Source organism: Ascaphus truei, chromosome 2, assembly GCF_040206685.1.
Source record: "Ascaphus truei isolate aAscTru1 chromosome 2, aAscTru1.hap1, whole genome shotgun sequence".
Classification (NCBI taxonomy): Eukaryota; Metazoa; Chordata; class Amphibia; order Anura; family Ascaphidae; genus Ascaphus; species Ascaphus truei.
In genome coordinates this window covers 198,778,265-198,805,826 of record NC_134484.1, presented here as the reverse complement: position 1 = coordinate 198,805,826, position 27,562 = coordinate 198,778,265, and the positions used below count along the sequence as shown (strand labels likewise).

Sequence of the window (27,562 nt, the reverse complement as noted above, 5' to 3'; positions counted from 1 at the left end):
TGATGTAAAACTTTTTATTGAAATCAAAGGATGGTTTACAAATGATTACAAATGTCCTTCTTGAATAAAAATGAAAATTATTATGTAGTAGTACAGAACTGATATATATATATATATATAAAAAAAAATCCACATACAATGTCACATGTTTCAGGCTTTAACATTTCTATTTCATCATCTGTTCAATGCAAGTAAACCTGACTGTGTATATCACTTCCTATTCATTTGGCAATACATGCAGAGGAAATATAGGGCTAATAACATGTTCAACTAGGACTTAGAAAATGTACTAAAGGAAAAATCAGTTAAGACCATTTTGATATACGAATGCATATTTTTACTAAAAAATGTACTAAATCTACGATTTTGACTAGTAGGGACCTTGTTTAACTCATAACATCAAAATGTACCAAATTGTGGCAGAACAAGGATACTGAATGCAAGTTTAACCAAAGCTTTTCCTTATTGATGCTTGATGTATGCGGGGCTTTGTATTGTTTTGTCTTTGATTTATAGATCTGATAAAGCAACCACGGTGAAGAATTGGCAACCACAAAGTAACTTTTTTTTTTTTTATACGTTTGAGGGGAGTTCATAGGATGTGTGGTATTTAAATGAATCATGCCTTAACCACTACCATTAACAAAGAGGGAGCATTTGCTTTGCCAAACACAATACTCACGAAACCCATTGCACTAAATCTCCCATTGATTTGAATGGGAGGTTCTGTGCGATAGTGGCCGCCCTGATCACAGTTTAATGAATAACCCACTAGGAGTCATTTTGAAAGCATGTGCACATAGTAATGAGTATAAAAAAAGAGAAATGTGTTTATTAAAACTAACAGGACACAGAGGTCCAGTACTAGATGTTTCAGACCTATGCAACAGCTATGGCACCCAACACCACACTGTACTGTAGATTTTTTTGGGGGCTGTAGCAATGTTCAACTCACTTCGTTCTTTAAAAATACATTTTTAAATTGAAATATAGAATGTGTTTAACATTAGCCAAATTTTGCATTGAAGAACTTCACTGAATTGATTAACGGCTAATAAATGTCACGTTTGTACAAGCGATCTTGTAATGGTCTCCATTAAACAGCTCCAGTGACAAAGTATATACTCCCTGCAAAAGCAGAAATGAGAAAAAAAAAGATGTTTGTACTTACACTATTACAGAAATGGGTTTTGAAATAAAACACAACCAAGAGGAAACAGACTGTTCTTATTATTACCAACTGGACTCCACTTCACCATGAGAATGTGACCGAGTCCTTGTTTTTTGCTACTCTGAGTGTATTATAGAGTTTTTATATTACTGAATCTCTATGTAGAATGGACACATGGAAAACAAGAACTTGACTCCAGTCTCAAAATAATATGGAGCTGGCTTGGCAATACCTCTATGTCAAATTTCTTGAAACTGACACGCATTACTGAATTTCATTTAGCACTTTCAGAGACACTGTAGCTCTTCTGTGGGAATTTAGGAGAGGGCCCATTGATTTATATACAGTACCCCCATATAGATACACTTACAATGTACTCTTCATGGTGAGATACCATTTAAACCACCTACAGTACCTGGGGAATATTATAAAATATATATGTAAATATATTTCAATGATTTAAATTAGCACAGGTATCTTTTATGTGAGTCACATTATTTGCTGCAGTGAAAACTGTGGTCTGATTTACAGGCATCGACTTAGCTTAACGTCATGTTAAATAGGATAATGAAGCTTAGAGAGTCCGAGCCAAAATGTATAAAGGTGCAGAGACTATGTGGGAGATTAACTAACCTCCGGTATGAGTTAACAAACGTCAATCCAGCCCTAACTGCCAGTCAAGTCAATGGCAGATAATGTGGGATCGAAATGTGTTGACCTCTATCGGAGGTAAGTGAATGCCCCCCCCCATGTACGCCTACTTGATTCCTACTATTTTTTGCTAATTATTTAAAGTGCGATCCCTCCCAGGACCGAAGTGAACTAATGGACGTTTCATGTTTATTTGGTGAAATATAGGCGATTAACACCTTTTAAAAAACAAATCAGAGTATGCTAGGTTTGCGAACATTTTTTTTTAAAACAAATCTTTAAACAAATACGTTGAAAGGTTTTTTGAAAACTATTATCTAATCTCTTTAGGTGGTAATACTGTTCATCAACCCTTAAATATACTATTAGTTTTTTTCTTCTTTTGTTGGTACAGTATTATGCATGTTATCATTAGTGAAAGAGATAAAGAACTGATAAACATACATTTAGCGGTCCCAAAAACAAGGAAGGCATTCATTTTACACAGTATACTGTGTATTAGTAAAATTGTTACTTTAAAGGTGATTGAATCTTCCTAAGGAAGCAAATATTTTGGCCTGCAACATGACACTGGCCATTTAAGAATGACCCACTCAGGGCTATATGCACAGAGCTCTGTTAAATCAGGGCTCATAACGTGATGTTTCCTAATGCTGGACTGTTCCCTGAGGTTAACATGTATCCTCAAAGCACTTTATGTGCAAAAACAACGGCTGTTCTACATCTCATTAGCGTAGTCTCAACATCATGTTTTTCTATCATAACATTGTGTTATCTTACAATAACGGGACGTTAAGTATGTTTTAGCGTTTTTCTGATACTGACCCTGAAATAAGTCTTTAACTCAAGTTGAGAAAGAGAGGAGGAAGATAACACCAGAAAAAATAGCGCTATGTTAGTGGAAATCATATCTAACTGGGTTGTTACACCCATCCAGATGCTGCAAAAGCCCTTCTTCAGAATTTGGATGTGAGTAACATCAAGTTTAGGTATGACCTAAACATCCACTAAAGTCTATGTGATGTTATGATAACTCTGCATTAACATATCATTTTCATGTCATTATCACCAACCGCTGTTAAAGTTGACAGTATGCTGTTTATGAGAGAAACATGGCCTAAAGTCATGTTATTGTCCTTTAACGATACACTGGTTGGCATAACATGATGTTAAGTTAGATTACATTGTGACTCAACAGAGCATTGGTCACATTGGCCACAGTTTCTAAAGTCTGCAAGTAAGAACAACAGAGGAAGTGAATCTGAACTTACTTTAGGGAAGATCGACATTCCCAACTTCACAGGTTTTTCAAAATAAATAAATTCTAAAAAGAAAATCAAAAGTTCAGTCAATTTGATTTGAAATAAAAACAACAAGTTTGCTATATACTGTATGTTGCCAAGCTAACAAGACGATCTTGAGTTGCAGCCGTTGCGTTTTTTGTATCATATCCAAAATAAACGTATTTCTTTACATCTAGTCTAGTGTTTATGGACAGAGAAATTAAAAAGGTAAAGTAGAATTTGGATTCCTGTTAAAAGCCACTGAACATGTGGGGGGGCGCTCAAGATTTTTCAGGGCTGGCGGGGCAGTTGCAGAGGCCCGCGCTCTTCACCAAGTCATTTAATGAGACACAAATGGTGACTAATTAAAAAGCAATGTGCATACCCACATACCCAATTATAGGGATAGTATTGTGTATACAAAACCGTAATAGGTAGAATAAAGCGTCTGCAGGAGAGTGGCTCACACCCTCAGCACTAGAGGATAAAGAACAAAAGAGAACTCGATACACAAGCACAAAGTGTGCTACAAAAGGATCACAGGCTAATAAAAATAATAATAAAAAGTGACAATCCTAAGCGTTTCGTAGCGGCAATGCATCTGTTTTTATTATTATTTTTCTTAGCCTGTGATCCTTTTGTAGCACACTGTGTGCTTGTGTATCGAGTAAAACGCTTTGCTTACGCGACGCACCGTGGAGGAGCGTTCGCGATTAGCACTGATGTCACTGACCGGTTCACTGCATACCAGGTATCTACTTGGGATATATACTAATCTGTGATACACGGACAATCAATATATGTGGACTTTACAAACCTGTGATTATCACCGGGATGTGATTATCACACCGAAAGGAGAGACAATCTTCTGAATTTTGGAATAAATCTTGCCAAAAAGAAACCATCTTGATAGAAGGGACGCCAGCTCCGAGACGGATCCATAGTGCCACTGATGAGAGAGGCCACGGCCACTGATGAGCCAAGACGGCCCCCTGTTACCATCGAGACGAGATGATCTCCATTTGTGTGCAGTTCCGCTGATTGGTAACCTCTATGTTTATCACAGTCAATGCTTTCACCCTACCTATTTGATGTACGCAGAATACTTACCATTTTATATATAAAATGTATCTTTATGTACTTCACCATGTGCGTTTTTGCGCTGTTCTCTTTTGTTTTTGATTTAAATTAAATGCCGGGGGGATAGCGTAGGGCCTCTGCAGTGTCGCCTACCTTGTTTTTGGTGACGCGTCGCCATGGCAACACAGCGTCAAAGGACGCTGCGGGGTCATGTGATGTGACGTCACGTGACCCGCGCCTCATTTGACACCGGATCTTAGTTAAGGGAGGGCGCGACAACAGGGGCTGGCAGACAGGAGGGCCACAGCATACAAAGTTTGCCCACCCCTGCATTACAGTGCTATCTGCAACAAATGTATACAGTTTTTAACACAACTAATATATAAAGATACATATTCCTTGACTATTATCATATTCACACAAAACACAGTTAAAGAGAGTATAAACCAAAAATAGACAGTTTCATACATCAGTCTATACAATAGTTTATAACGTTAATACAGATGTGATCATTAGTGGAGGAGACTGTGTTAAATATTCTGCAGTGCCCACGTATTCATTAGAAAGTAGCCATGGAGAGTCATTTTGACAATAAAGAAAGGGATTGGTCTACAGCAGTAATCATTTAAATGTCCTGTCCAGCCCTCATCATGATGTAGATGACCGAATATGGTCATATAGCCTCATGATGTAGAGCCCGATATTCGGGCATATATGTCATCCAGAGGCTTGACAAAGAAATAAAGCCCGACATCTTACATTGAGCATTGCAGGGAGACGGCTGCAGACGGGGAGACGGATGCGATGCTCATATGAAAAAGCTAGTATCGGGTTTTCGTTCCAAGCAGATGGTCCAAAAGAATTAGCGCTGCGGGGTCCCATTCAGAAGCATTGCCCCCACAGAGGTACAGACGAGACCACGACTATTCTAAAGCTTGCCTTAAACTAGTCCGGTTACATTCTGGGTATGTGCTGGGCTAGTTTAAGGCAAGTTTAAGGCATTTCTGCATTGACTAATGACCCATAGGATTAACACAGTTTGAATGGGACAAATTCAGTTTGAATGGGACTGCCAGGGACCCCGCTGTTAATCTGATGGGCCATTAATCAATGCAGAAATGCTGGGGCTAGTTTAAGGCAAGTTTAAGGCATGTATTCAGAATGTACCTGGGTGTACCTGGGTCTTTTTGGCGATTGCCACTGGTTTGTGTTTGAATAGTCGCAGTCTCTGCTGTAATCCTCTATGGTCACTGACTGTTTTCAGTGCCGTGGTAGCATGCAGCTGCAGTGTGGTCCGTCGGTCGCAAGTGATCTCGGCATCAAAAACAGTCTGGACACATCTGTATATAGTGAATAGAATAGTGTGTATATGTATATAACTAACAAGGCGATAAGTGCAATATAAGTCTACTGGTGAAATATACCATACATAATTGGTATATACTGTAACAGTGCAACACTAGTGATATAATTAAAACCAGTCCCAAATGCAGCTAGTCTTTCCAAAAAAAAAAAAAAAACAGTTAGAGTCCCGTAATATTTAGACAGATGGTAGGAGACTTCCACAGCTTCAGAGATGATAGACCACATCACTTGGAGATATTCAAAAGTGGAAAGCAAAAGAAGCGCATGCTCCTATCGTAATACTGTAAAAAAAATCAATTAAATAAAAAATAATACAACTGCATCGACATCCTTCTGCATCGAGAAGTAAAGTGTACACGTAAGAGTAAAACTCTTGAAGACAGGACGCCCAGCTCTGGGAACAAGCAAGAACTGATGTGGGAGCAATGTGACATCACTGTGCGTAACCCAACGCGCTTCATCACATACATGGGATTTCTTCAGGGCTGACTTGTAAAACACCAGCATGAGTTTAAATACCTCTTGTTGCCTAGCAACACTCTCCAGGAGATAATCAGTTGTATTATTGACACATTTAACCATTGGTGGAACAATACTTGATGTAAAAAAAAAGAATAATCATATACTTCATACGAAAGAGGACTAAATGCATATACAATATAATGTTCCTTGAGTCAAAAACACTGTACACAATAGATATATTAAATACAGAACTTTAAAAAAAGACAATTTGACATCTAATATTTTTCTCAGTACTAATAGGCAAACACAATAGTACAGTGCAATCCAAAAAACATCAACATAATAGCATTAGAATGATGGATACAGAGTGCTATGAAACAGGCCACCTAGACTAAAATACCAGAGGTATTTATACTCATGCTGGAGTTGTACAAGTCACCCCTGAAGAAGTCACGTACCTGTGACTAAACGCATTGAGTTATGCACAGTGACAATCACCATGGATCTGCTGACAGGGACAGAAAACCCCTTATTCTGTAGGTGAGAAATGTTTGAAAGGAACTTAAGGGATTTTGGGGACAACAGTTTGAGTACATGATATAAACCAACCATGCCCTATAATACATTACTGTTTCACATAGAGATAGCCCGGCTAACCTTTCCCAGAGTGTAAATGTCCATCGCCAGTAAAAGTGCAGCCACAGGTAGCCATAGCAGCTGTATGGTAATCAATAGGAAGCTTTGCTCAAGGTTGGGGATTGCAGCTTTTGTTTTTCACCAGCAAGCCCTTTAATAAGGGAAATTAGCTTGGCTACACCTGTATTAAGACAGTTATTTGTAACAAATTCCTAATGTAATTGGTCTGGATGGGTGTCCTCCCATATGTTCCTACAAGCACTCTAGTACTAAATTATGTACACACAAATCTAACAAATTATTGAAATGTACTATTTCCTCCCCCCCCTTCCCTATAAACAAGGACCACTTAGTTTCAGCTGATCTTGAGTGTTTAAAAATAGGGGTTTAATTTAAAAGGGTCAACCCATCAATTACATAAACTCAGTTAATGTGGCTGTAATATCGATCTCCACAATGATCTCTTGTTCCAAGTAGTTTATTTGGTTTCCATGAGTTTGTTTTCTATTAAATACGATAACCATATTACTAATGTTCCACTGTTCTATCATATGAATTTACCTGGCTGCAAATCCCCTTTACATGGTACAACATTGCATTGAACTCATTAGGGGTTGCTCCATAAGGAACATTTTCCCTTTCTCGCTTTTGCTCTTTAGATTTTCTTGCGTGAATCCTTCAAGCTTTTAATTAAGTTGCCCTTTTAAATAAAAAAAAAAAAAACACATTTAATTATTTTCTCACTTCTATTCTCCTTCTACATACAGTAGACGTTTTTTTCATTAACATAATCACACGTTAGCACTATAAAAAGCCTTCAACAAGTTCTTTAAATCTCTTTTCATTTTAAAATCTAACCAGACATGTTTAATGTATTACAAAAGGGTTTTAAGTGTGGAAGGTTGGATTAAGTCTGCAGATTTAAAACAGGGGTTAGAACCTATGCTACAGTAGCTCAGAAATATTCACTAAAGTGCCATAGAAAACTTTGCTCTGAACATTCTAATACCATAGACTATAAAAATGTTTAACATGAAATGCGTCAGGCACACAAACAAATCTCTTCCATAACTAATATATAAGAGGTAGACAATGAGCATAGGTTCAGTAAAGCATGATGATGTGTCAATATATCAAGAGAAACAAACAATTGATAGCCTTCTTTCACAGAGGCATAGTCGATTGATCTCAGTTTTACACTGATTCACATCCCTAAACCACGTGTACTAATACTGCCCTGTAATTGTGTCCTGCTGATAGAAGTAGAGTTGTACTTAACTGTAATAATTATACTTTATCTTAATTACAATATTTTATTTCTAGAAAAGATCAACATTGAATAAAACAGTTGAAAGTGAATGAAATAACATCCCACTGAAATGTAGTCTTTACTTGATATAATATGCTTACAACAATTCTTTTCCTCTTGAAATACAGAGGTCTATGTACAGCGGTAAGACAATTGGTGAGAAAAATTGATGCACAGAACATCATTTTCATTTTGCGCCTCTTAGGGTATACAGTATCTATCAAGGTCTTTGTTCCAATTATTGTCCAATTAGTGTGAAAAGGAGGGTTTAGGGTGAAGTTACATGACCCACAGATTATAATTGGATGTATCAAATTGTGGGCCTCAGTGCATTATTGCAAAAAGCTGGCAAATTTAAGGTGGTGTATCTATCTGGCTTTAAACAATTTGTACCAAATGTAAGAAGCTGTTTCTTTTTACGCAATTGTGCACCAATAAATATAGTGCAGATTGTCCAACCCCCCCTTCCCTCCCAAAAACAACACCTTTCTCTCCACTGATAGAGAGTTTATATTTATTAGTCTATAATATTCATGTTTCAAATATAATCTATTGTTTTGGATTGGGACCCCATAATCATTATGCCTGGGGAAACATTTTCAGGGATAGATAGATATATTCCTAAATGTATTACCCATGTTAAGTGCTACAAGATGCTGGAAACAAGTCCTGACTCTGATGACATTGTATATACAGTACAATGCCATGTACAATGGTACTAGAGAGAGTCAGATGCCTTTAGTTTAATAAATATATATATATATATATATATATATATATATATATATATATATATATTATATCCAATAAAGAAAATCACTTGTGAGCACATTCACATGTCTTAGACAGGACTGCAACGCTGCCTTTCAACCATTATCACCTCGCATACAGTGCTTCCACCACAGCAGGGGATTCTGGGAAATGACATGTAAATGAGCACACAATGTGTCACCTTTTGCCTGGAATATCCATTCATATGGAGCCCATATAAGCAAATGCATCGCTGTTCGCACAGCTTTTAAGCACAGCATGGGACTAGCAAATCAAGTCAAACCACTCACAGACATGTTTCATCCTTAATGGGTTGACTATGCAAACCGTGGAGGTTTTTTGTTGCCTTTTTCACCCACCAGAACTTAAAATGTATATACATATATATATATATATATATATATATATATAAAAGAATTATAAGACAGCGCCTGTGATAACATACACCTAAATTGCTGCAACTCTGGTCCTGACTAGCAAGATGCCCCACCCTGCACAGATGCCTATTAACAATCATATAAGTATATCAAAATTGTGGTATGAAACAGGCTGATGGAGATATATAAAATATATATACTGTACGTATTAAAAATAAAAAATAAAAAAGTGAAAAATAGTGCAAACACATGAATAACATATAATGTATCATAAATAAAAAATCTCAAAAATCTGATCATAAAAATATAAAATGTTGAAAAGGAAAAAAAGTCTATGAAAAATGAAAAAATAAAAATGAAAAGTTCTGTGTCTGTGTGAAAAAACCTTGAAAGGAAAAATGTGGCCTGGGCAGCTTCCTTCTTGGGGTCAACAACCTCCCAAACGATACCTATTAGAACAAAAGAAAAAGAAAAAGCGCCCGATCCATGTGTAAAATCTAATATAAAAGGTTTAATTTACCACGAACATAGACAATTGAACACTCCCACTTTTTCAATGTATTAAAAGCGTTATATGGGACAAGCCCATGCACCAAACAGACGTCAGACTGGCACTGCTTCCTTCCGTTCCATGTAGCTGTGTAGACCGCAAGGCTTTGCTGCTGCTGGTGTCACCGTCTCAGCGTCTCTCCGGCAACACGGATGAGCAACTTGCGGTTCCTAGTCTGCACGGCTCTGCACGGTTCTTCTCAGATGAGATGACAGGGAACTTCTGTACTGGCGTCTGTATTCAGGCGTCTGGGCTGCTCCACCACCGTAGCTCCTATACCACGTGACCCTACGCGTTTCTTCTTGATACTGAGGATATTGTGGGTATTGAGGTTATCTTTATATATTTTCTAATATTTTTATTTATCATTTATTATTATTTATTATTTATTAAGTATTATATATTATTATTTATATCAATATCTTATTATTATTTTGATATCATTTATATTAACAATTAATGTGATGCCTTTCGCCACTGGTCACCATTGGTCTCTGCATCTGTGTTCTGTTCTCTGTGATCCCTCCATCCCTATTTAGGTGTTTAAATTTAAATTTAAATTGTTATTATAATTATAGTTATATATTTTTATTTTTATTTTATTTTTTAATTATTATTTTTTAATTAATTTTCCTAAATTAATAATCATTAATTATTTATTTTAAATTTTATTTTTGCATTTAGGTAATGGTTGTCCCTCTGAATCACTTTTTGTACTTAACCATAACAATCTCTCCATGTTTTTCATGTATACATACATCACCATTTATATAGAATATCAATTATATTCTTTTGCGCATTTCAATCCTTTTTTAAAAGTTTTTTAATGTCATTTCATGTATATTCACTTGTATATATATATATTGTATTGACTGATTTCTATTCAATGGAATATATTGTTTGTATTAGCAACAATCATTACATATATATTTGTTCCTTATCAGCAGTGAAAGGAGTTAATATACTCCTATGTTGTCAATTATGCAATTAGTAATGTCTAGTTTTTGATTAGTCACTATATGTATAAATTACGTCTGTAGCCATTTGTGCTTCATACCCCTTGATGAAGTCTTAAGGACGAAACGCGTAGGGTGTGTTTCGGATCACTTTTATCAGCACAATTGCATTATTTGTACAATTGCGCATTTTCAACAACTTCCTATTACTGACTTTATACAAAGCATTGTATCCAGCGGGTGCAGGGAGAGGAGTTGAGAGACTGTCCATATTCTCCCGTCACTTGAATGTTCCCGTTGACGTCACGATTCTCGCGGAATTGGAGTTGGACGAGCTCCCGCTGACGTCACGACTCTCACGAGATTGGAGTGAGGAAGCGTCCGGTACACGGAGGCCACGGAGCTACTGACACCTGCAGCACACGGTGGAGCCCCTAGACGGTACTCTGCTATCCTGTCCTCGCTGGCGATTGAGTTTTACTCATACATGCTTATGTTCTTGTCACATTTGTGAGTGCGCAATTTTTATTCCATTGCAGGCCTATATATATTTTATTGACTACTACACCATGAGTGCGCCTGTTGTTTTCTTGTTTTTTCCTAGATATCCTTGAGGGATTTGGTGGTCCCTTTATCAGGCTTCAGTACTCTGGAGGACAGTACCCACATTTTTTGGATTGGACTTTTTATTGTATCGTATAATTTATGATCATATATATATTTTTTCTATGTACATATAAATTTTTGTGTTGTTTTTTATCCATATATATCTGTTTTTACATTTATGGTTTAATTATTCATTGGTTACAGTCATCCCACAGCACATTGGGTTTGTGCTAGGGGAGTTTTGGTAGGCGCTAGCAATTTTTCTTCTTTTTCACACACACACATATATACTGTATATATATATATCCTCATCCCTTTAATCTCACACACACACAAGATATATATATATATATCCTCATCCCTTTAATCTCACACACACACAAGGTATATATATATATATCCTCATCCCTTTAATCTCTCTCTCCCTGGCCCTCTTTCACTCCATACCCCTCACGCCATCCTTCTCTTCCCTTGTCCTGACAAAATGGTGGCAAGGACAGGGAGGCGCAACCTCACAGCATTCCTTTCCCAGCCCGAGCACAAAACAAAAACAATGTTTTGCCTAAACTAGTGCTTCATCAAATGCGCATCGTATGATTGATGGCTTCATAACTATAAAGCATATTGATTTTTGTTTGAAACGGAGTACTTAGGGCTGTAACGCGTAGCTCACCACAAACTAGGCAGGACCGCGGGGCTGAGGTAGGGATTGGTATAGAACGCTGACCACAGCTGCGAGGGCGCGTCTAGAGTGTAGGATAGTCTTGCAGGCTGGGTCGGGGTTATAGAGGACAGTGTAAACGTGGTACTTGCCGTGTCTAGGAGTGGAGAGTAGCGGATTGTTGGGGTACGTAGCCGGAGTCAGGATTGGAGAGAGTAGAATCGACGTATAGCCGAAGCCAGAGTCAGCGCAGGAGAGAGCAGGATCGTCGTATTCCAAAGCCAGAGTCAGTACAAGAGAGTATCTCAAAGTCCAAGGCAGGGTCAGGCAGCAAGGTAAGAGGCAGACAGGCAGGATGCAGTGAGATTCAGCGTCACAAACAGAAGTTATGCTCGGAAACAAAGGAGAGTTCAGACGAGGTATTTAAAGGACCTCCCACCAAAGGGAGGCATCCAGGAATCAGAAACGCCCTCTCTTATAGGCTGCTGGATCGTGCAGGTGCGTCCCATACACAGCCGATTGAGGTAGAGGTGGGACCTCTAGAGAGTGCGCGCATGCCGCGCATAACCCACGCATCACGCTGGCAACCCGGTCACACGCCATTCGTGCGTGTCACGGCACCCATGTCAATGCGGGGGCGGAGACTGGAGGCGGGACCCACGCAGACAGAGGAGGAGCACCAGGAGGTACTGAGCCACGTAGCTCTGACGTCAAAGCAGGGACAGGATCAGGAGACAGAGACCGCAGACTGCTGGGGAGATCGCGCAATGCGCATGCGCGACGCGTCAATGCCGCAGGCAGGCGGGTGCACTCTGGGCACAGGAATAGTGGAAACCGACGGAGCCTGTGCACTGCCCGCGTTTTGCCGGCTTGCATAGGCCTGCAGTAATTTATTTCAATGTGTGTCTGCATTACTGATTTTTGGGCACAAGATGGTGCGGCGCAAGCCAAGCCGCAAGCTAATTGGAGAAGCGTGTCGCGGTCTCTTTGTTCCATTGAGTAACATAGGTATCCATTACTGAGGCTTCAACTTGCAACCACGAGGTCAATTGAATCAAAGGGTTTTGGTTTCAGTCTCAAGTGGGTACCGGTTACAATGTATCCAGTCCCAGTTAGTAGCGCAACTTGAAAGGCGGCAGGCAGTTGCCGTGGGAACTCGGCTCACCGCAAGTCAATTGACGTGGGAACTCGGTTAACCGCAAGTCAATTGACGTGGGAAGCCCATAGCCCAGCATTGCCGGTTCAAGGAGGAGCCCCTACCTCGTGAACGGAATGGGCTAGCACCCTGATTTTTGGTGTGCAGCCCCAGAGTAACACCCCAAGCACACACATATTAAAAATATAACTTTAGAGGAAGTAGAACATATATTTTTAATAAAGTGCCTTTCTGGTTGCAGTTTTAAATGTACAGGCAGGATACATTTTTTCTACTTGCCTTTGTAATGCATCCAGTGACAAAATGTTTTAACACCCATGAGCTGGGACCCCTTTCTTCTGCAGACTTCAGAGACCCCCTGCTGAGGCAGTGCCTATGGGTCTAGGGAAGTGTTGCAGATGAAAGCCCCCAGAGCCACAAAGTGTGAATTAGCCAGGATGCTCGCTGAATAGGAGATCCTGTTAGTCATCTGGGCTAGTTCCCACCTTGAGTCCAACTCCTAGCCTGGGAGATGCCAGAGATAAGGGGAGTACCCATATGGTAAGCAGCCAAGTTGTCAGGTTAGCACAGGCACTGTACCAACCGGAAATCCCTGTAGTGCCCACTCTGCAAACTGTGGGCAAGTTGGGGATTGGTGAGTGGGAAATTCCCACGGAGGGGATCGGTCGGGTATGTTGGAGATATGATATCAGACCCTATATACATGCCCCCCGAGCTATCCCTGTTGTCTTTCTTTTACAATGTGATTGAACTTCCACCTCTCTTCTAATAGCGGATAAGAGCAGCAGCAACGATCCCGGAACGCAATGAGTTAATTTCATCGGAACCAAGGACATAACTCTGCGTTAGGATTTAGTTAGATAACCCCTAGCACTAACGAACCCCAACGGACCAGAACAAACTTTGCACTATCCAAGGACATATTGGGCTGGCAACTTGCGCCCCTTGCAAAAGGACTGCATTTTAAAAGACTTTATTCCGGTGCTTTGTTTCATCTCTGGACATTTTATCCCGTTCTCTTCCTCAGTAAATGTTTTGTCAAGTGCATTCTAAGGTTGTCGTGTGTCTGTCTATTAAGGAAATAAATGTCAGTTTATTTTGCTCAACTTGTGTGCTCAATCGAGATCCCCAAAATATAAAATTGTTGATAAGGTCAGTCCATCGTGACAAGGGTTAAGGGGACAGAACCGTCAGAATCCTCAGAAGGGCCGAGCAGCGGTTCGGATTTTGCCCCGCCGAACGCACCCATATTTAGCTGAAAGATAAAAAAACAAAGAGTTGCAAATTCATTAGTTACCTCCTTTCTTTTTTCCACAGAAGGTAAAATGGGGTACTGTCTTCTCACACATAGGAGCTTCATAAGATAAGAAATGGTTTCCATTTAGGTAGATTTTCGAATGGAAAAAGAGTTCATTGATATCTCGTCCTAAAAATAGATGAAAATACATGCAAAATGAATCATACTGCCATGTCATCTTTGCTTATCTTCTTTCTTGCAGTGACTAAGGGGTTTATTCTAGGTCATCGGGCTGTTTTCCGCTGAAATTCCTAATTGACTTTAGTGGGGAATTTTCATCTGAAAACGGTCAGATTAGACGCTTGGGTAGATATAGAATAAACCCCTGGGTTACTGTATATAGCATTCTTTCAGGCAATCACAAGGCCATGCATTAAAAAAAAAAAAATCATGTTTTTGCAGTTTTATTCAGGGCTATTTTTGTGGGGGAACTGAGCAATTGAGTTTCAGCACTTTTTTTTAACTTGCAATGGTACTGCAGTATTACAGTATCTTGGAGAGGATACATGGTTTTTGTGACATATTTTCTTAAGGTAAGATGCATTATCCACACTACAAAAATCACTTTCAACAATACATGTTAAAAAGAGAGTAGTTGAGTATTTGACATTACACAATTACATTACACATTACACAACTACATTCTCAATAGAGTTGATAACTCAATTGAGACCTGTTCTGATGATCATAAATATCCTATTGCTAGTGTTAGCCCTTAATATTAACAAAATGATGTGTATAGTATATTGTAATTACATGTAATTTAAAAAAAAAGTTAAAATGTCATGTGTTATGCAGGGCCCGGGGGGAAGGAGGAGAGGTCGCTGTGTCCTTGGCAGACCTGCCAACTCACGCAATGATGATCCAGTTCTGTGTAATTGAATTCCCATTTACTGGTCTGTTAGCTATTTTTGTGCAATAGAAGAACATCTAAAAAACAAAACATTGGCCCAGATCACACTATTGACTTTGAGCCATTTGGTATGTACAGACAACTATATTTATATAAAAATGTGCATATGATTGACAGATAGAAAGCGCAGTGCTTGATAATAAAGTGCACTTGAATATTTCCGTAAGTAATATTGTTGCTGAGGGTCTCCATGACACATGATCCTTAAATAAATGATATACTTACATTTGTGTCTACATTTTGTATTGATTACTTGGTGTGGTATAACGGATGTGGGCTAAATTTGGGAAGCGGCTATGCACATTATGTGTATATTATGTGTGTGTTAAATGGGGGTGTGCTTTCACTGTGCTTCTAGAGCGCTACACCATACTTGCAAACAAACTCCAGTTCAATAGTATGAGATTGACCCAGGCTGGTTCTTCATTTCTTACTCTAGTATGGCAAAGCTTCTAACAGACCAGCAAATGGGAATACAAAACCATGAGTGGATTCTTATCACACTGTTGACCTAGAACTACTTGACAAGTTTGTATTATGAAGGGGGGTTGCTGCTTTAAAGCACAGAACATTCCTCTATGGTACAGTAAGTGCTGGACTCTTGTGACAACATAAAGCTCTGAGAATGAGAAAGATATCTATATAAAAGTGAAATCATTTGTGGGATACTTGTATACAACTGACACAGTTCTATGGGACAGTGTCTAAAAATGTAATTAGGTTTTAATCAAATCACGACAAAATATTACGTATTTGTAGCATTTCTACGATGTTTAATTTTCTTAAAACATACAGTAGCAGTCTGTGTATCAAGCCAAGAGTGCTGGAAAGGTGGGGCAAATGTCTTAAAGAAAAAAATCCTATTTTTCCATGGGATTTTTTTCGTTGGTATATCTGATGCATAATGATGCATAATTAGTTATTTAAAATTAATCTTGATGCATTGTTCAATTCCTAACCGATACCATTTAAATTAAAACAGAATTAGGTGTATTTTTTTAAAATTTAGAACTTGTTAGTAAATACATACGATGAGTGTTATATTCTTTAAAATAGCTATATAGTGCAAATAATACATTTTATTACGTTATATAATGAAACATCTGTGCTGCATCAAATACATTTTTGGTTGATACATTGCAACTTATTTATTCTCTAACAATATACTGTAAATAAACTTTTTTAGATTTTTAACTTGGTTAATTTTTAACTTAACGTCGTGTTTAACTTGGCAATTTTGACGGACCTTCTACTTTTTTTGGCACACAAACATAATTTTAAAATACATCGGTGCACAGAAGCGCAATTTAAAACTATTTTTTTTGTACCAAAAAAGCAATTCTCAACATAGACTCCATTTTGTTTATGTGTTGTGTTCATTTGTGAAGATTTTACTTACTTAAAAGGAACGCAATCTTCATAATAACCGGGCTAGGCATATATTTTCCACAAGGCTCTATGCTGAATCCAAAATCTTGGAAGGGATCTGTCACATGAATGGACATTATATGTGTTAGCAGCATACACAAATAAAAATAGCAATGATAGCAATGGTATTTGCATTTATGAAGCATGTTCCATGTACGTTCACAAATTGAAACACAGAAAGCAGTAGCAGATAGAGATAACCTCCTAGCCCATGTACGCATCCAAATGGCCCAAATAACAGTTACATCGGGGACCACACTAAACAGCTTTTTCACTACTGGCCTAGAGGTTATGATCAACCTTTCCAATACATGTATTACAAATTGCCTCCTCTCCTTGCATGGTTTAAATGTTAAGATCTTTTAGCCTTTTCTGCAATTTTAGGACCATCTCTACCTTGCTTATGCCCTTCTAAATGTGCAGCCTCAGGAGTTAGACACAGCATTCTATGGCCCAGATTAACTAAGCGTTGTTAATCTATTTAACATGATGTTACCTACGTTAAAGCCTGTCACGGGAGACCAGGCATTTACACCTTTATACCGGGATCATATCACTGAGCAAAACGAAGAAGTAAAACAAATTGTCATTTAGTCCATTGAAACAGACGTACACACAGTGAATTACAATAAACAAGAGAAAACCCACTTACTGGGGGTCTGGGCTACAAAACGAACCTTTCCTAGTTGAAATAGCACAGAGAACAAAGTCTTTACAAAGTCTTTCAGATGACCGGGACTAAGCCCGGAAAGCCCTGGAACTGGAATTGACATGCAGTTCCTGACGCCACCGCTCTTTCCACTCTGGAGGTGCTGAAATCCCTTGACCGGGAGCGAGTACCAAATGTCCTGGTACTCTTTTCGGCTTGTAGTTCCAGCCGCGACCGCTACGAAGTATTCTGAAAACTTGGCCCTGAAAAGTGGGACTTTAGCCTTGAAATTTCCAAAGGTGGCTCACTGACATCTCTCACAGAGCATCTTTGAATTTAGCGCTACTGTTTCGGCGCTTAGAATCTGAGGTCCGGATTGGCTGCAGGGTTTCTTATAGTATTTCAGATTCATTCATGAAATACTACAACCAATCCGAGCCTGGGAACTTTACAACCAGCCAATCAGAGGGCTGCCAGTCTTCCAAAGCCGGGCAAGCGGTTCTTCTTAATGCAAAGAGGGCATGCGCGAGTTTGTCACCTTAGCCCCTTGTTATTCAGAAGCCACCAGCTGGGTTAGGTGCCTCCAAGTCTTGGGAGGCAAATGCTGGCCACGATGGCTGGCATTGCTTCCCGGACGAAGGTACTCCACCTAAGCATCCTGCCCAAATGGCTTTAACACCTCTGGCAGCATCTGTGACTTTGAAGTATGGACCTAGGGCAGACTTAGTGGTACCACAAATTGGTGACCCACTAGCCCCCCTCAGAGAACCGTCTATGAAAGTCCCACCTTATAAGTATAATGCATTACAAACATCTCAGTTTAATAAAAAAATACTTTTAGACTTTTTTTTACTCTGTCTAAGTCTTTTGGTCTATGAGGGGTAGAATGGGATCATATACTTTGATTCCCACTACCCATATCCCTCAGCCACTGTAAACCTGAGTTAGACTGTAAAAACATTATAGCCACATTGGCTATTAAACATTTTATGAAACATAAAAAGTATTTCCCATTTTTCTTCTAAGTCCTGAAGTGAAATGAAAAGATGCTTAGCTGCAATCCCAGAGCTGTAGCTCCTTCCCTTAAGGAAACCTAATTTTCTTTAGAACCAAAAGACGTTTAGGCACACTCCCAGGGCTGTATCTCTTTACTTTACTGTAACTAGGACTTAGGTTTCATAAAACCTCTCGCAACTTAGTACACAGTAGTAGAACCCCCCCCCCAGAATCTCTAAACTGATTCTGGGGTACCTCGTCATATACTGGGGGACCCTCACTAACTTAGGGAACCTTGACTGTACCAGGCATATACAAATCCCTGTGCCCTGATTTACCTTCCTGGTCTGTGCGGAAGCAGGGAAACCTGGCAGTCAGTCGCGTAACTGTTTTCAAGTGAGGATTTTGACAGGAGTGATGTGTCTATATGTCCCCGGGCATATAACCTGATTCCCGGATGCATTTTTTGGGGTAGCCAGCAACTCTGGACCCCTGCTACCTAGACACAATCTGACAACAGTTTTACTGCAACACCCCCCCCCCCCCCTTGAAACTCATAGCCTGGAAATCTCCTGGAAAGGTAAAACACGCATACATTATTTATTGCCATACAATTACATTCATTGCAGGTACAATACCCAGGTTGAAGAGCTGACACTCTAAAACCTGAAACAGGACTCAGAGGTAACCAGCCGGGCATAATACCTTTATTTATGGCCTGGTTACCCCTTCAACGTCACAATGCCTACTAATTATAACGCAGTATCATGACTTTAACCAGGATTTAGTACCATAAAAAGCATTGCGATAGAGAGTACACCGGTATCTCACCCTTGGTGTATTGGTTACTCTTTCATGTTATTTGAAGATAATGCAGCGTTCTCCTAAAATATCATGATGTTAGCCCTATGATTATGAGCTCAATTAGGACTGTTATTTTTCCCTATAATCACTTGCTGAATCAGGCTGTATCTTAGTGAAAATAACACCCGTTCCTGATTAAGGAAACGTCACATTTGTTGCCCTAAGCTGAGTTCAGTAAATCTAGGCCTTGGTTGTTACCAATGATAGTGTGAATAGCGCTCTTAGTGCAAGTGCAAATATATTATATATATATATATATATATATCTTAATATATAAATCTGAAGTTTGTGGGGTTGTAGATGTTGGTCTGCATGTCAGCGTGCAGCGGAAGCTGAGGTGCGCTGACGTCAGGGGGGCCCGGCGTGCTATCAGAGGCTGTGACAGGAAGGCCTTCATTTTGCCGGGCCCCCTGACCCACCGGACCCGGAATAACAACCCCGGCAGATGCCCCCCTGTTGGCGATCCTGCCTGCAGATCCTTGGATGTTACTCTGGGGTTATTTGTGACTTCTTGCATGATTTGCCGGTATGTTCTTGGAGAGATTTTGGTAGGATGACCGCTCCTGGGTAGAGTGACTGTGGTCTTGAACTGTCTCCATTTGTAGATTTGTGGAGCCCCAAATCTTTAGAAATAGTTTTGTAACCCTTTCTAGACCGATGAGCATCAATAACGGCTTTTCTCAGGTCCTCAGGGATTTCTTTTGATAGGTGCAAGACGTGTTTCCACACACCTATATGTTGAAGACCAAACTCACAAAGTTTCTGATTTTTATATAGGGTGGTGTCTCCCAAACTCAAACCTGAAGATCTACATAATTATTTAAACACCTGATTGTAATTATCCCCTTTAATTCAGCTGATAAATTTAGGGTTCACTTACGTTTTCACATACCCAGACTCCTAATTAATCATTGTTTGTCTAATTCATACATTATTTGTTTCACAAGATATGGAATTAGTTAATATAAACCCTATTGGATATTTTTGATTCCAGAAGGTTATCATGGAAAAACACTGGAATTTCCATTATTAAATTATTGCGGTTCACAAACTTTTTCTCGCCACTGTACATAACTGTAGATTTTTGTTTTAGAACCAGTCACAGTACCCGTACGTTTTGAAGATATTTTAGCATATGAATATAAATATAAAGGATTTATTGAACCTGTCATCTTTGAGGAATATCAACTGAAGATCGGATTCACTGTTTTGCTGGCTCTGTAGACAAGCACAACCCTCCTTCTTTTCTTAGCCTTGTTATCATCTGCATTGTTCTTGAAATGACCTTTGCCAAGCAGCACTCACACTGGCCAACATTTAAAAGCTTATTTCAGGGAGATTTAGGATGAAAATGTGGGAGATTTAAAAACAAACAAACAAACAAATCCCATTGATGTACACTGGAAAACGGAATTATTATCAGAAATGCAAAATAAAAATGATATATTTTTCAGCTGTAAATCAGGAAGTCACTGCTAGTCAGCATGTCACCACTTTTTTCACTTCTGCTCTTCAAAGTCAAAGCTGCTTTTATGTGCTGTTTAAAAAAAAAATTCAAAATATAATTGTGCTCTATGCTAATGCTCTCTCTTCTTTACTGCCGTAGCTGAGGGCAAAGGCTAATTTGCCAACTGGTTATTTCATTAAAATGTACTGTATTAGCACCCTTTACACATAGTATACGTCTAGCTATGAACACCAATTGCCCACGTTAACGCTAAAGAACTATGCACAGGTTAAATGTGCCGAAGGAAAAAGGAAGGCATTGGACATAGTGCACGCGAGGGCACGCGTGGCACGAACAAATGCATGTAAATGCATCAGTCCGGCCATAATGCGCGCTATGTGATGCGGGCGGCAGCGCAACGGTGTGGCAGGATTTGTAGGAGACAAATGTTTAGATTTTTTGCGCGACGGCTGCACATGAGTGGTTCAACCAATGAGGGCGAACCATCCTGGTGTCATCACGGCCACGCCTCCCCGTTGCATGCGTTATCAAAATGCACAAATCGCTCAGGCGAAAGCCTAACAGGAAAGATTGTTCTAATCACTTTGGTTCAAACAATCAAGTGTTTTTCAGTTGTTGAGAATAGCGTAAAAATATGTTAAATATCTACAACAAAAACAGAACATGAACTCTAGCGAAGCACAGCCCAATAAAGATAATAGTAAAACTTCACCCCCAAATGTCATTGCAAATAAACTTTTAATGATTCAATTACTTCAAACACAATCTTAGAAACATTGCCACTGTCAGCTGAAAGGAAGGCCTTTAAATCTACCCATTTATGTCTTCTGTCACTAATATCACGGGGCAGTAAATAAAGGAACATGTCCTAGAAAAGTTTTCACAAAGTGTCAATGATGAGAAAAATACAACAAATGCGTGTTAGAGAGATGGTTAAAAAGTTGCATAACCTAGGAAGTAAGTGTTAGGGCCAAAGGACTCCTTTAACAAAGCCAGGAATAGGAAACAATGTTTGTATGTACTGTATGTCTTTATTTATATAGCGCCAAAAGTGTACTCAGCGCTTCACAAAGAATACAGTACAGGGAATTATAATAATATAATAAGCGCAGCGAAATCAGACATTAAGAAAGGAAATCCCTGCTCCGAAGAGCTTACAATCTAAGTGGTATGATGGGAGAGTTACAGAGACAGCCGGTGAGGGAATAAGTGCTGTAGATGGCAGTGATTGTCCACAATGGTTGGTGGGAGAGACTGTGGGACAATAGCTATGAGTGCAGGCTATTGGGATGCTTAATTTGTGAGGTGAGTTTTACGGTTATACAATATTAAATCAGATAGGTTAACACTATTAGCAGGGGAAGAGGTGGCAGGGAGGCATGGGTGACAGCAGCTGTGTGCATGGCTGGATCCATATACTCACCCAAACCATGTTTCCAATGTGTCCCATGTTCTTAGGGCAGCAATACTACACCCCCTTTTTTCCTTATTTGTATATGTAAAGCAAGTGACAATGTGTAATTCTACATCCTTACCTAAAACTGGCAATCAGTTGGTGCTCCTGCTATAAATCTGTCAGAATCCAAATTGTACATAATGGCCGCTTCAGTCAGTGTAACTCAGCAGCTACAGTGTATCCTTATATTACTAAGGTAACATTATTTATTGTTACAGTTTGCTGCTCAAACTGCTGGGGACATTGGCAGCAAATTATCACAGACAGGAAAGTGTTACAAAGTTCATGCACCGCGTGGGAGGTGGGATAGAACCTGCTATAAAAATCCAAGGATGCTTTGAGTTATTATGAGTTGAGTAATAAAAAATGCCGTATTATCTAATACTACAGAACTGATTTGTTTTTAAAAAATCCCATACAAGATTTCACATGTTTTGCTGCTTTTATGTATTCTTTGCATTTTCTCCTCCTTTTTATGTTATACTTTGGCACTTGAGGAAAGGCAGTTGTGTTACCCCGTTTGCTACCAGTAGGACAAGCAAAGAATGCTTGTCTGGCCTCTCCGGCAGCCAAGCGGTTATTAAAGTGATTATATGTACGCTAGGTAAAAAAACGACATATACGGGCCGAGTCATCAAGCCGTGATGCAGAGTATCGCACCACCGCTTGGCGTTAACGGCCATTGACCTGAATGTAGGTTAACACTGTTTGGGGGTGTGATACCCAGCATCACAGCTTGATGAACCTGTCCAGTAATGTGCTATATAGATACATTACTGCAAAGCAAAATTGATGCAAATTGTATTGTTTATAAGTAAGTTAGGTCATACTATACATATTTGTTTCCCAAAGACCCTTATTCAATATGTAGTGAAGCTGCTTCCCAATGCTGGAGATTTTAGTCTCTTTCCTTTGAATGGAGCTGATATCTCTTTAGCACTGGGAAGCAGGGCCGCTAACAGAAATCATGGGGCCCAGGACAAATGAAAGGAGCAGCCCCCCCCCCACCCCGAACCCATAGAGCACCTACCGCGAAAAAACTTTTACTTAACTGTTTTCTTATTGTAATACGGAAAAAAACATTACAATGCAATCTGTTTATTTTTATATTTTCAAATGTGGGTGACTGCCTGGGTGGGTGACTGCCCTATGACTGACTGCCTGGGTGGGTGACTGACTGCCTGGTGGGTGACTGACTGCCTGAGTGGGTGTCTGGGTGCCTGGGTGGGTGACTGCCTGGGTGGGTGACTGACTGACTGACTGCCTGGGTGTCTGCATGCCTGGGTGGGTGACTGCCTGGATGGGTGGGTGACTGACTGCCTGGGTGGGTGACAGACTACCTGGGTGGGTGACTGACTGCCTGGGTGGGTGTCTGCCTGCCTGGGTGGGTGAGTGACTGCCTGCCCTTGACTGACTGCCTGGGTGGGTGACTGTCTGGGTGGGTGACTGACTGCCTGGGTGGGTGACTGACTGCCTGGGTGGGTGACTGACTGCCTGGGTGGGTGACTGACTGCCTGAGTGGGTGTCTGGGTGCCTGGGTGGGTGACTGCCTGGGTGGGTGACTGACTGACTGACTGCCTGGGTGTCTGCATGCCTGGGTGGGTGACTGCCTGGATGGGTGGGTGACTGACTGCCAGGGTGGGTGACAGACTACCTGGGTGGGTGGGTGACTGACTGCCTGGGTGGGTGTCTGCCTGCCTGGGTGGGTGAGTGACTGCCTGCCTGGGTGGGTGGGTGACTGACTGCCTGGGTGGGTGACTGTCTGGGTGGGTGACTGACTGCCTGGGTGGGTGACTGACTGCCTGGGTGGGTGAGTGACTGACTGCCTGGGTGGGTGACTGACTACCTGGGTGTGACTGACTACCTGGGTGTGACTGACTGCCTTGGTGGGTGGGTGACTGACTGGGTGACTGACTGGGTGGGTCACTGACTGGCTGGATGACTGACTGGCTGGGAGGGTGACTGAGAACCAGGATGGGTGACTGACTGACTGCCTAGGTGACTGACTGTCTGCGTGAGTGACTGACTGTCTGGGTGGGTGGGTGACTGCCTGGGTGGGTGACTGGCTGACTGAGTGACTGGGTGGGTGGGTGACTGGATGAGTTACTGGGTTTTGGAGGGTGACTGGGTGGGAGAATGACTGGGTGGGTTAGTGACTGAGTGACTGGGTGAGTTGGGTGGGTGACTGCCTGGGTGGGTGATTTGAGTGGGTGACTTTCTGGGTGGGTGAGTGACTGCCTGGGTGGGTAACTGACCTTGACCGTGTGGGTCCTTGCTTCCTGCTTCCTTGCCCGCCAGACGCTTCCCCCCCTGCCCCAGATATCCCCGCAGCTGTTTCCCAGGGCGAGAGGTGGCTTCGGGGGGCGTGGGGAGGGGGAGTGGGGCGCGGGAGGTAGGCAGCTGGGGGGGAAACTAGCGGGTTAATTCCACAGCTGGAGGCGGGCGCAGGGGGAGCTGGGTTGGCGGGCGCGCGGGGTAAGCTGGGTTGTCGGGTGCGCAGGGGAAGCTGGGTTGGTGGGGGCGGGCTCGCTATGGCGCTTCCCCTTCATCCCACGTTGGGAGCAGGGGGGTAGCGGGCCCACATGCAGCAGGCCAGACACCCTGCTTTCCCTGCGCATGCGTGTAGGGACCTCAGTGGATTGCCACCATTTAAAAAATAAATAAAACGGGCACGCAGGGGGCCTGGGCGGCAGGGCCCCCTAACTCACGGGGCCCGGAACGCCAACCCCTCACACAGGACACGTGCATTGTCACAACGTGTCTACCGTGAGCGTTCGCGCCCGCTCAGCGCCACCCTGGACGAGCCCTAACAAGTCTCATATTTGGGCAATGCTACAGTTCCCCTTTTTTGTCTCTTTGAACTATGTGTACAAATCCCATTTTCAAATGCGATATAAACTTCCATGAACATTAAGGCCTTCTTTGAGGAAAAAGATTGTGAGCCTTATCATTTCATTATTACTGCCAAGTGCCACTCAGTGTCTTTGTGTTACTTAGGGAGATATTGTAACCTTTACCTTTAAGTGTTTTCAAGAGCAGCAATGGAGAATACACAGCAGTATAAACATTTAACCAACAGTATTTGAGATTAAAAAAAATGTTAATAGGATAACATGAAATCACCTTGTTACTTTTTCCACTCTCAAGTGGCTGATATCCAACCAAGAGGAATGAGAAGAGTTGTGAGGATCCAAATACAGTTCCTTGTTGTTTTCTTTACATTAATAAGGTTATAGAAATCAGATTATACCCCACACATTAAATTGCCAATGATGTATTTCAGCTTTCACTTCTGGCTTTTCCTGAAGTTAGATATACAGCACATTGAATTAACACAGTCCTATACACTGTAGGTGTTTCAGCTGATCTGTAGGTTGGAGTTTTAATGAAAAATATTTTGCTCCTGCTGAGCTAGCAGGCAGCCCTCTGTCATTGCATGCCCTTGATAAAAGCATGTATTACTTGTGGTATCACTTATCCCCAGTGTGACAAGAAGTTATTAAAAACAATAGTCGGGCGCATGCAATGATCACTCAAACATGGAAAACAATTTCCAATGAACTCACCACAACTTTTATAATAGGCTTCAAAATCCTTCATATTGCAGAGTGTGTGTTCCGGCCATTCTTTCATTTCTCCAGGACAAAACAGGAGCAAGCTCAAAACAACGGCAGTAAGAGTCTTCATTGTGTACACGGTCTCTGCTTTTTTGTTGCTACACAGACATACAGTTTGCAGCTTTCATTTCCTTGTTTGCATGCACCTGGCAGCAGAGGTAACTTCTCCACCTGTACGGCGTAATATTAAATTGTGTTTGAAACGCTGATGTAGTCTACACAAAAACTTAAATGGTGCAACAGAGTACACTTTAAATGGAGGTACATTTGCTTCTGTATTCACCATAAAAAAAATAAGGCTGTGGAGTAAATTGTATTCTTCTTCCTCTTTTTAAACTTACTTTCACTTCCTGGTTTAAAGTTTCACTTTGTTGTTTATTGCACCACCAGACACGTACGTGTGCTAGCTGATGCTGCTCATTAAGGCTACGCTTGTAGTGCCGGCGTCGTCAGGCTGCGGTCGCTGGAAAGATCAAATAGAGATGACTTCCAGCGATCGCGACCAAGCCGTCGCTCCGTCGCGTCGCGCTTACTATGTTTTGACGCGACGCCGCGTCGCCGGCACTATAAGCGCAGCCATAGAATTGTACAGTATAGTAGGAAACATTGCATTTGCCATATAGTGTTAGTGATGGGGCTTTCACATTTAAGTTTTTATAATACGGGACGCTGAAATCCAGTATGAAATATCACTCCTCCACCTCTCCCGCGTCCGTCTCTTACACCCACTCTCCCCCCTCCTCCTCTTACACCCACTCTCCCCCCTCGTCTCTTACACCAACTCTCCCTCCTCCTCCTCTTACACCCACTCTCCCCTCAGTCTCTTACACCCACTCTCCCCCTCTCTCTCTTACACCAACCCTCCCCTCTCCACCTCTTACACCCACCCTCCCCCCTCCGCCTCTTACACCAACTCTCCCTCCTCCTCCTCTTACACCCACTCTCCCCTCCGTCTCTTACACCCACTCTCCCCCTCTGTCTCTTACACCCACTCTCCCCCTCTCTCTCTTACACCAACCCTCCCCTCTCCACCTCTTACACCCACCCTCCCCCCTCCACCTCTTACACCCACTCTCCCCCGTCCGCCTCTTACACCAACTCTCCCTCCTCCTCCTCTTACACCCACTCTCCCCTCCGTCTCTTACACCCACTCTCCCCCTCTGTCTCTTACACCCACTCTCCCCCTCTCTCTCTTACACCAACCCTCCCCTCTCCACCTCTTACACCCACCCTCCCTCCTCCTCCTCTTACACCCACTCTCCCCTCAGTCTCTTACACCCACTCTCCCCCTCCGTCTCTTACACCCACTCTCCCCCTCCGTCTCTTACACCCACTCTCCCCCTCCGTCTCTTACACCCACTCTCCCCCTCCGTCTCTTACACCCACTCTCCCCCTCCGTCTCTTACACCCACTCTCCCCTCAGTCTCTTACACCCACTCTCCCCCTCCGTCTCTTACACCCACTCTCCCCCCTCGGTCTCTTACACCCACTCTCCCCCTCCGTCTCTTACACCCACTCTCCCCCTTCCGCCTCTTACACCCACTCTCCCCCTCCACCTCTTACACCCACTCTCCCCCTTCCGTCACTTACACCCACTCTTCCCGTTCCGTCTCTTACACCCACTATCCCCCTCCGTCTCTTACACCCACTTTCCCCCTCCGTCTCTTACACCCACTCTCCCCCTCCGTCTCTTACACCCACTCTCCCCTCAGTCTCTTACACCCACTCTCCCCCTCCGTCTCTTACACCCACTCTCCCCCCTCGGTCTCTTACACCCACTCTCCCCCTCCGTCTCTTACACCCACTCTCCCCCTTCCGCCTCTTACACCCACTCTCCCCC

General features: G+C 41.7%; 1 protein-coding gene across 1 annotated transcript; it reads right to left on the bottom strand.

Moving 5' to 3' along the window:
- On the bottom strand, positions 1 to 26,074 carry LY86 (lymphocyte antigen 86). Its single transcript, XM_075585800.1, has 5 exons — positions 25,672 to 26,074; positions 16,644 to 16,730; positions 14,332 to 14,460; positions 3,094 to 3,146; positions 1 to 1,128 (listed from the first exon to the last, which is right to left on the bottom strand). Exons 1-5 carry the CDS (start codon positions 25,790 to 25,792, stop codon positions 1,045 to 1,047), a joined length of 474 nt encoding a protein of 157 aa, XP_075441915.1. The 5' UTR covers positions 25,793 to 26,074; the 3' UTR covers positions 1 to 1,044.
- Positions 26,075 to 27,562: the final 1,488 nt, after the last annotated feature.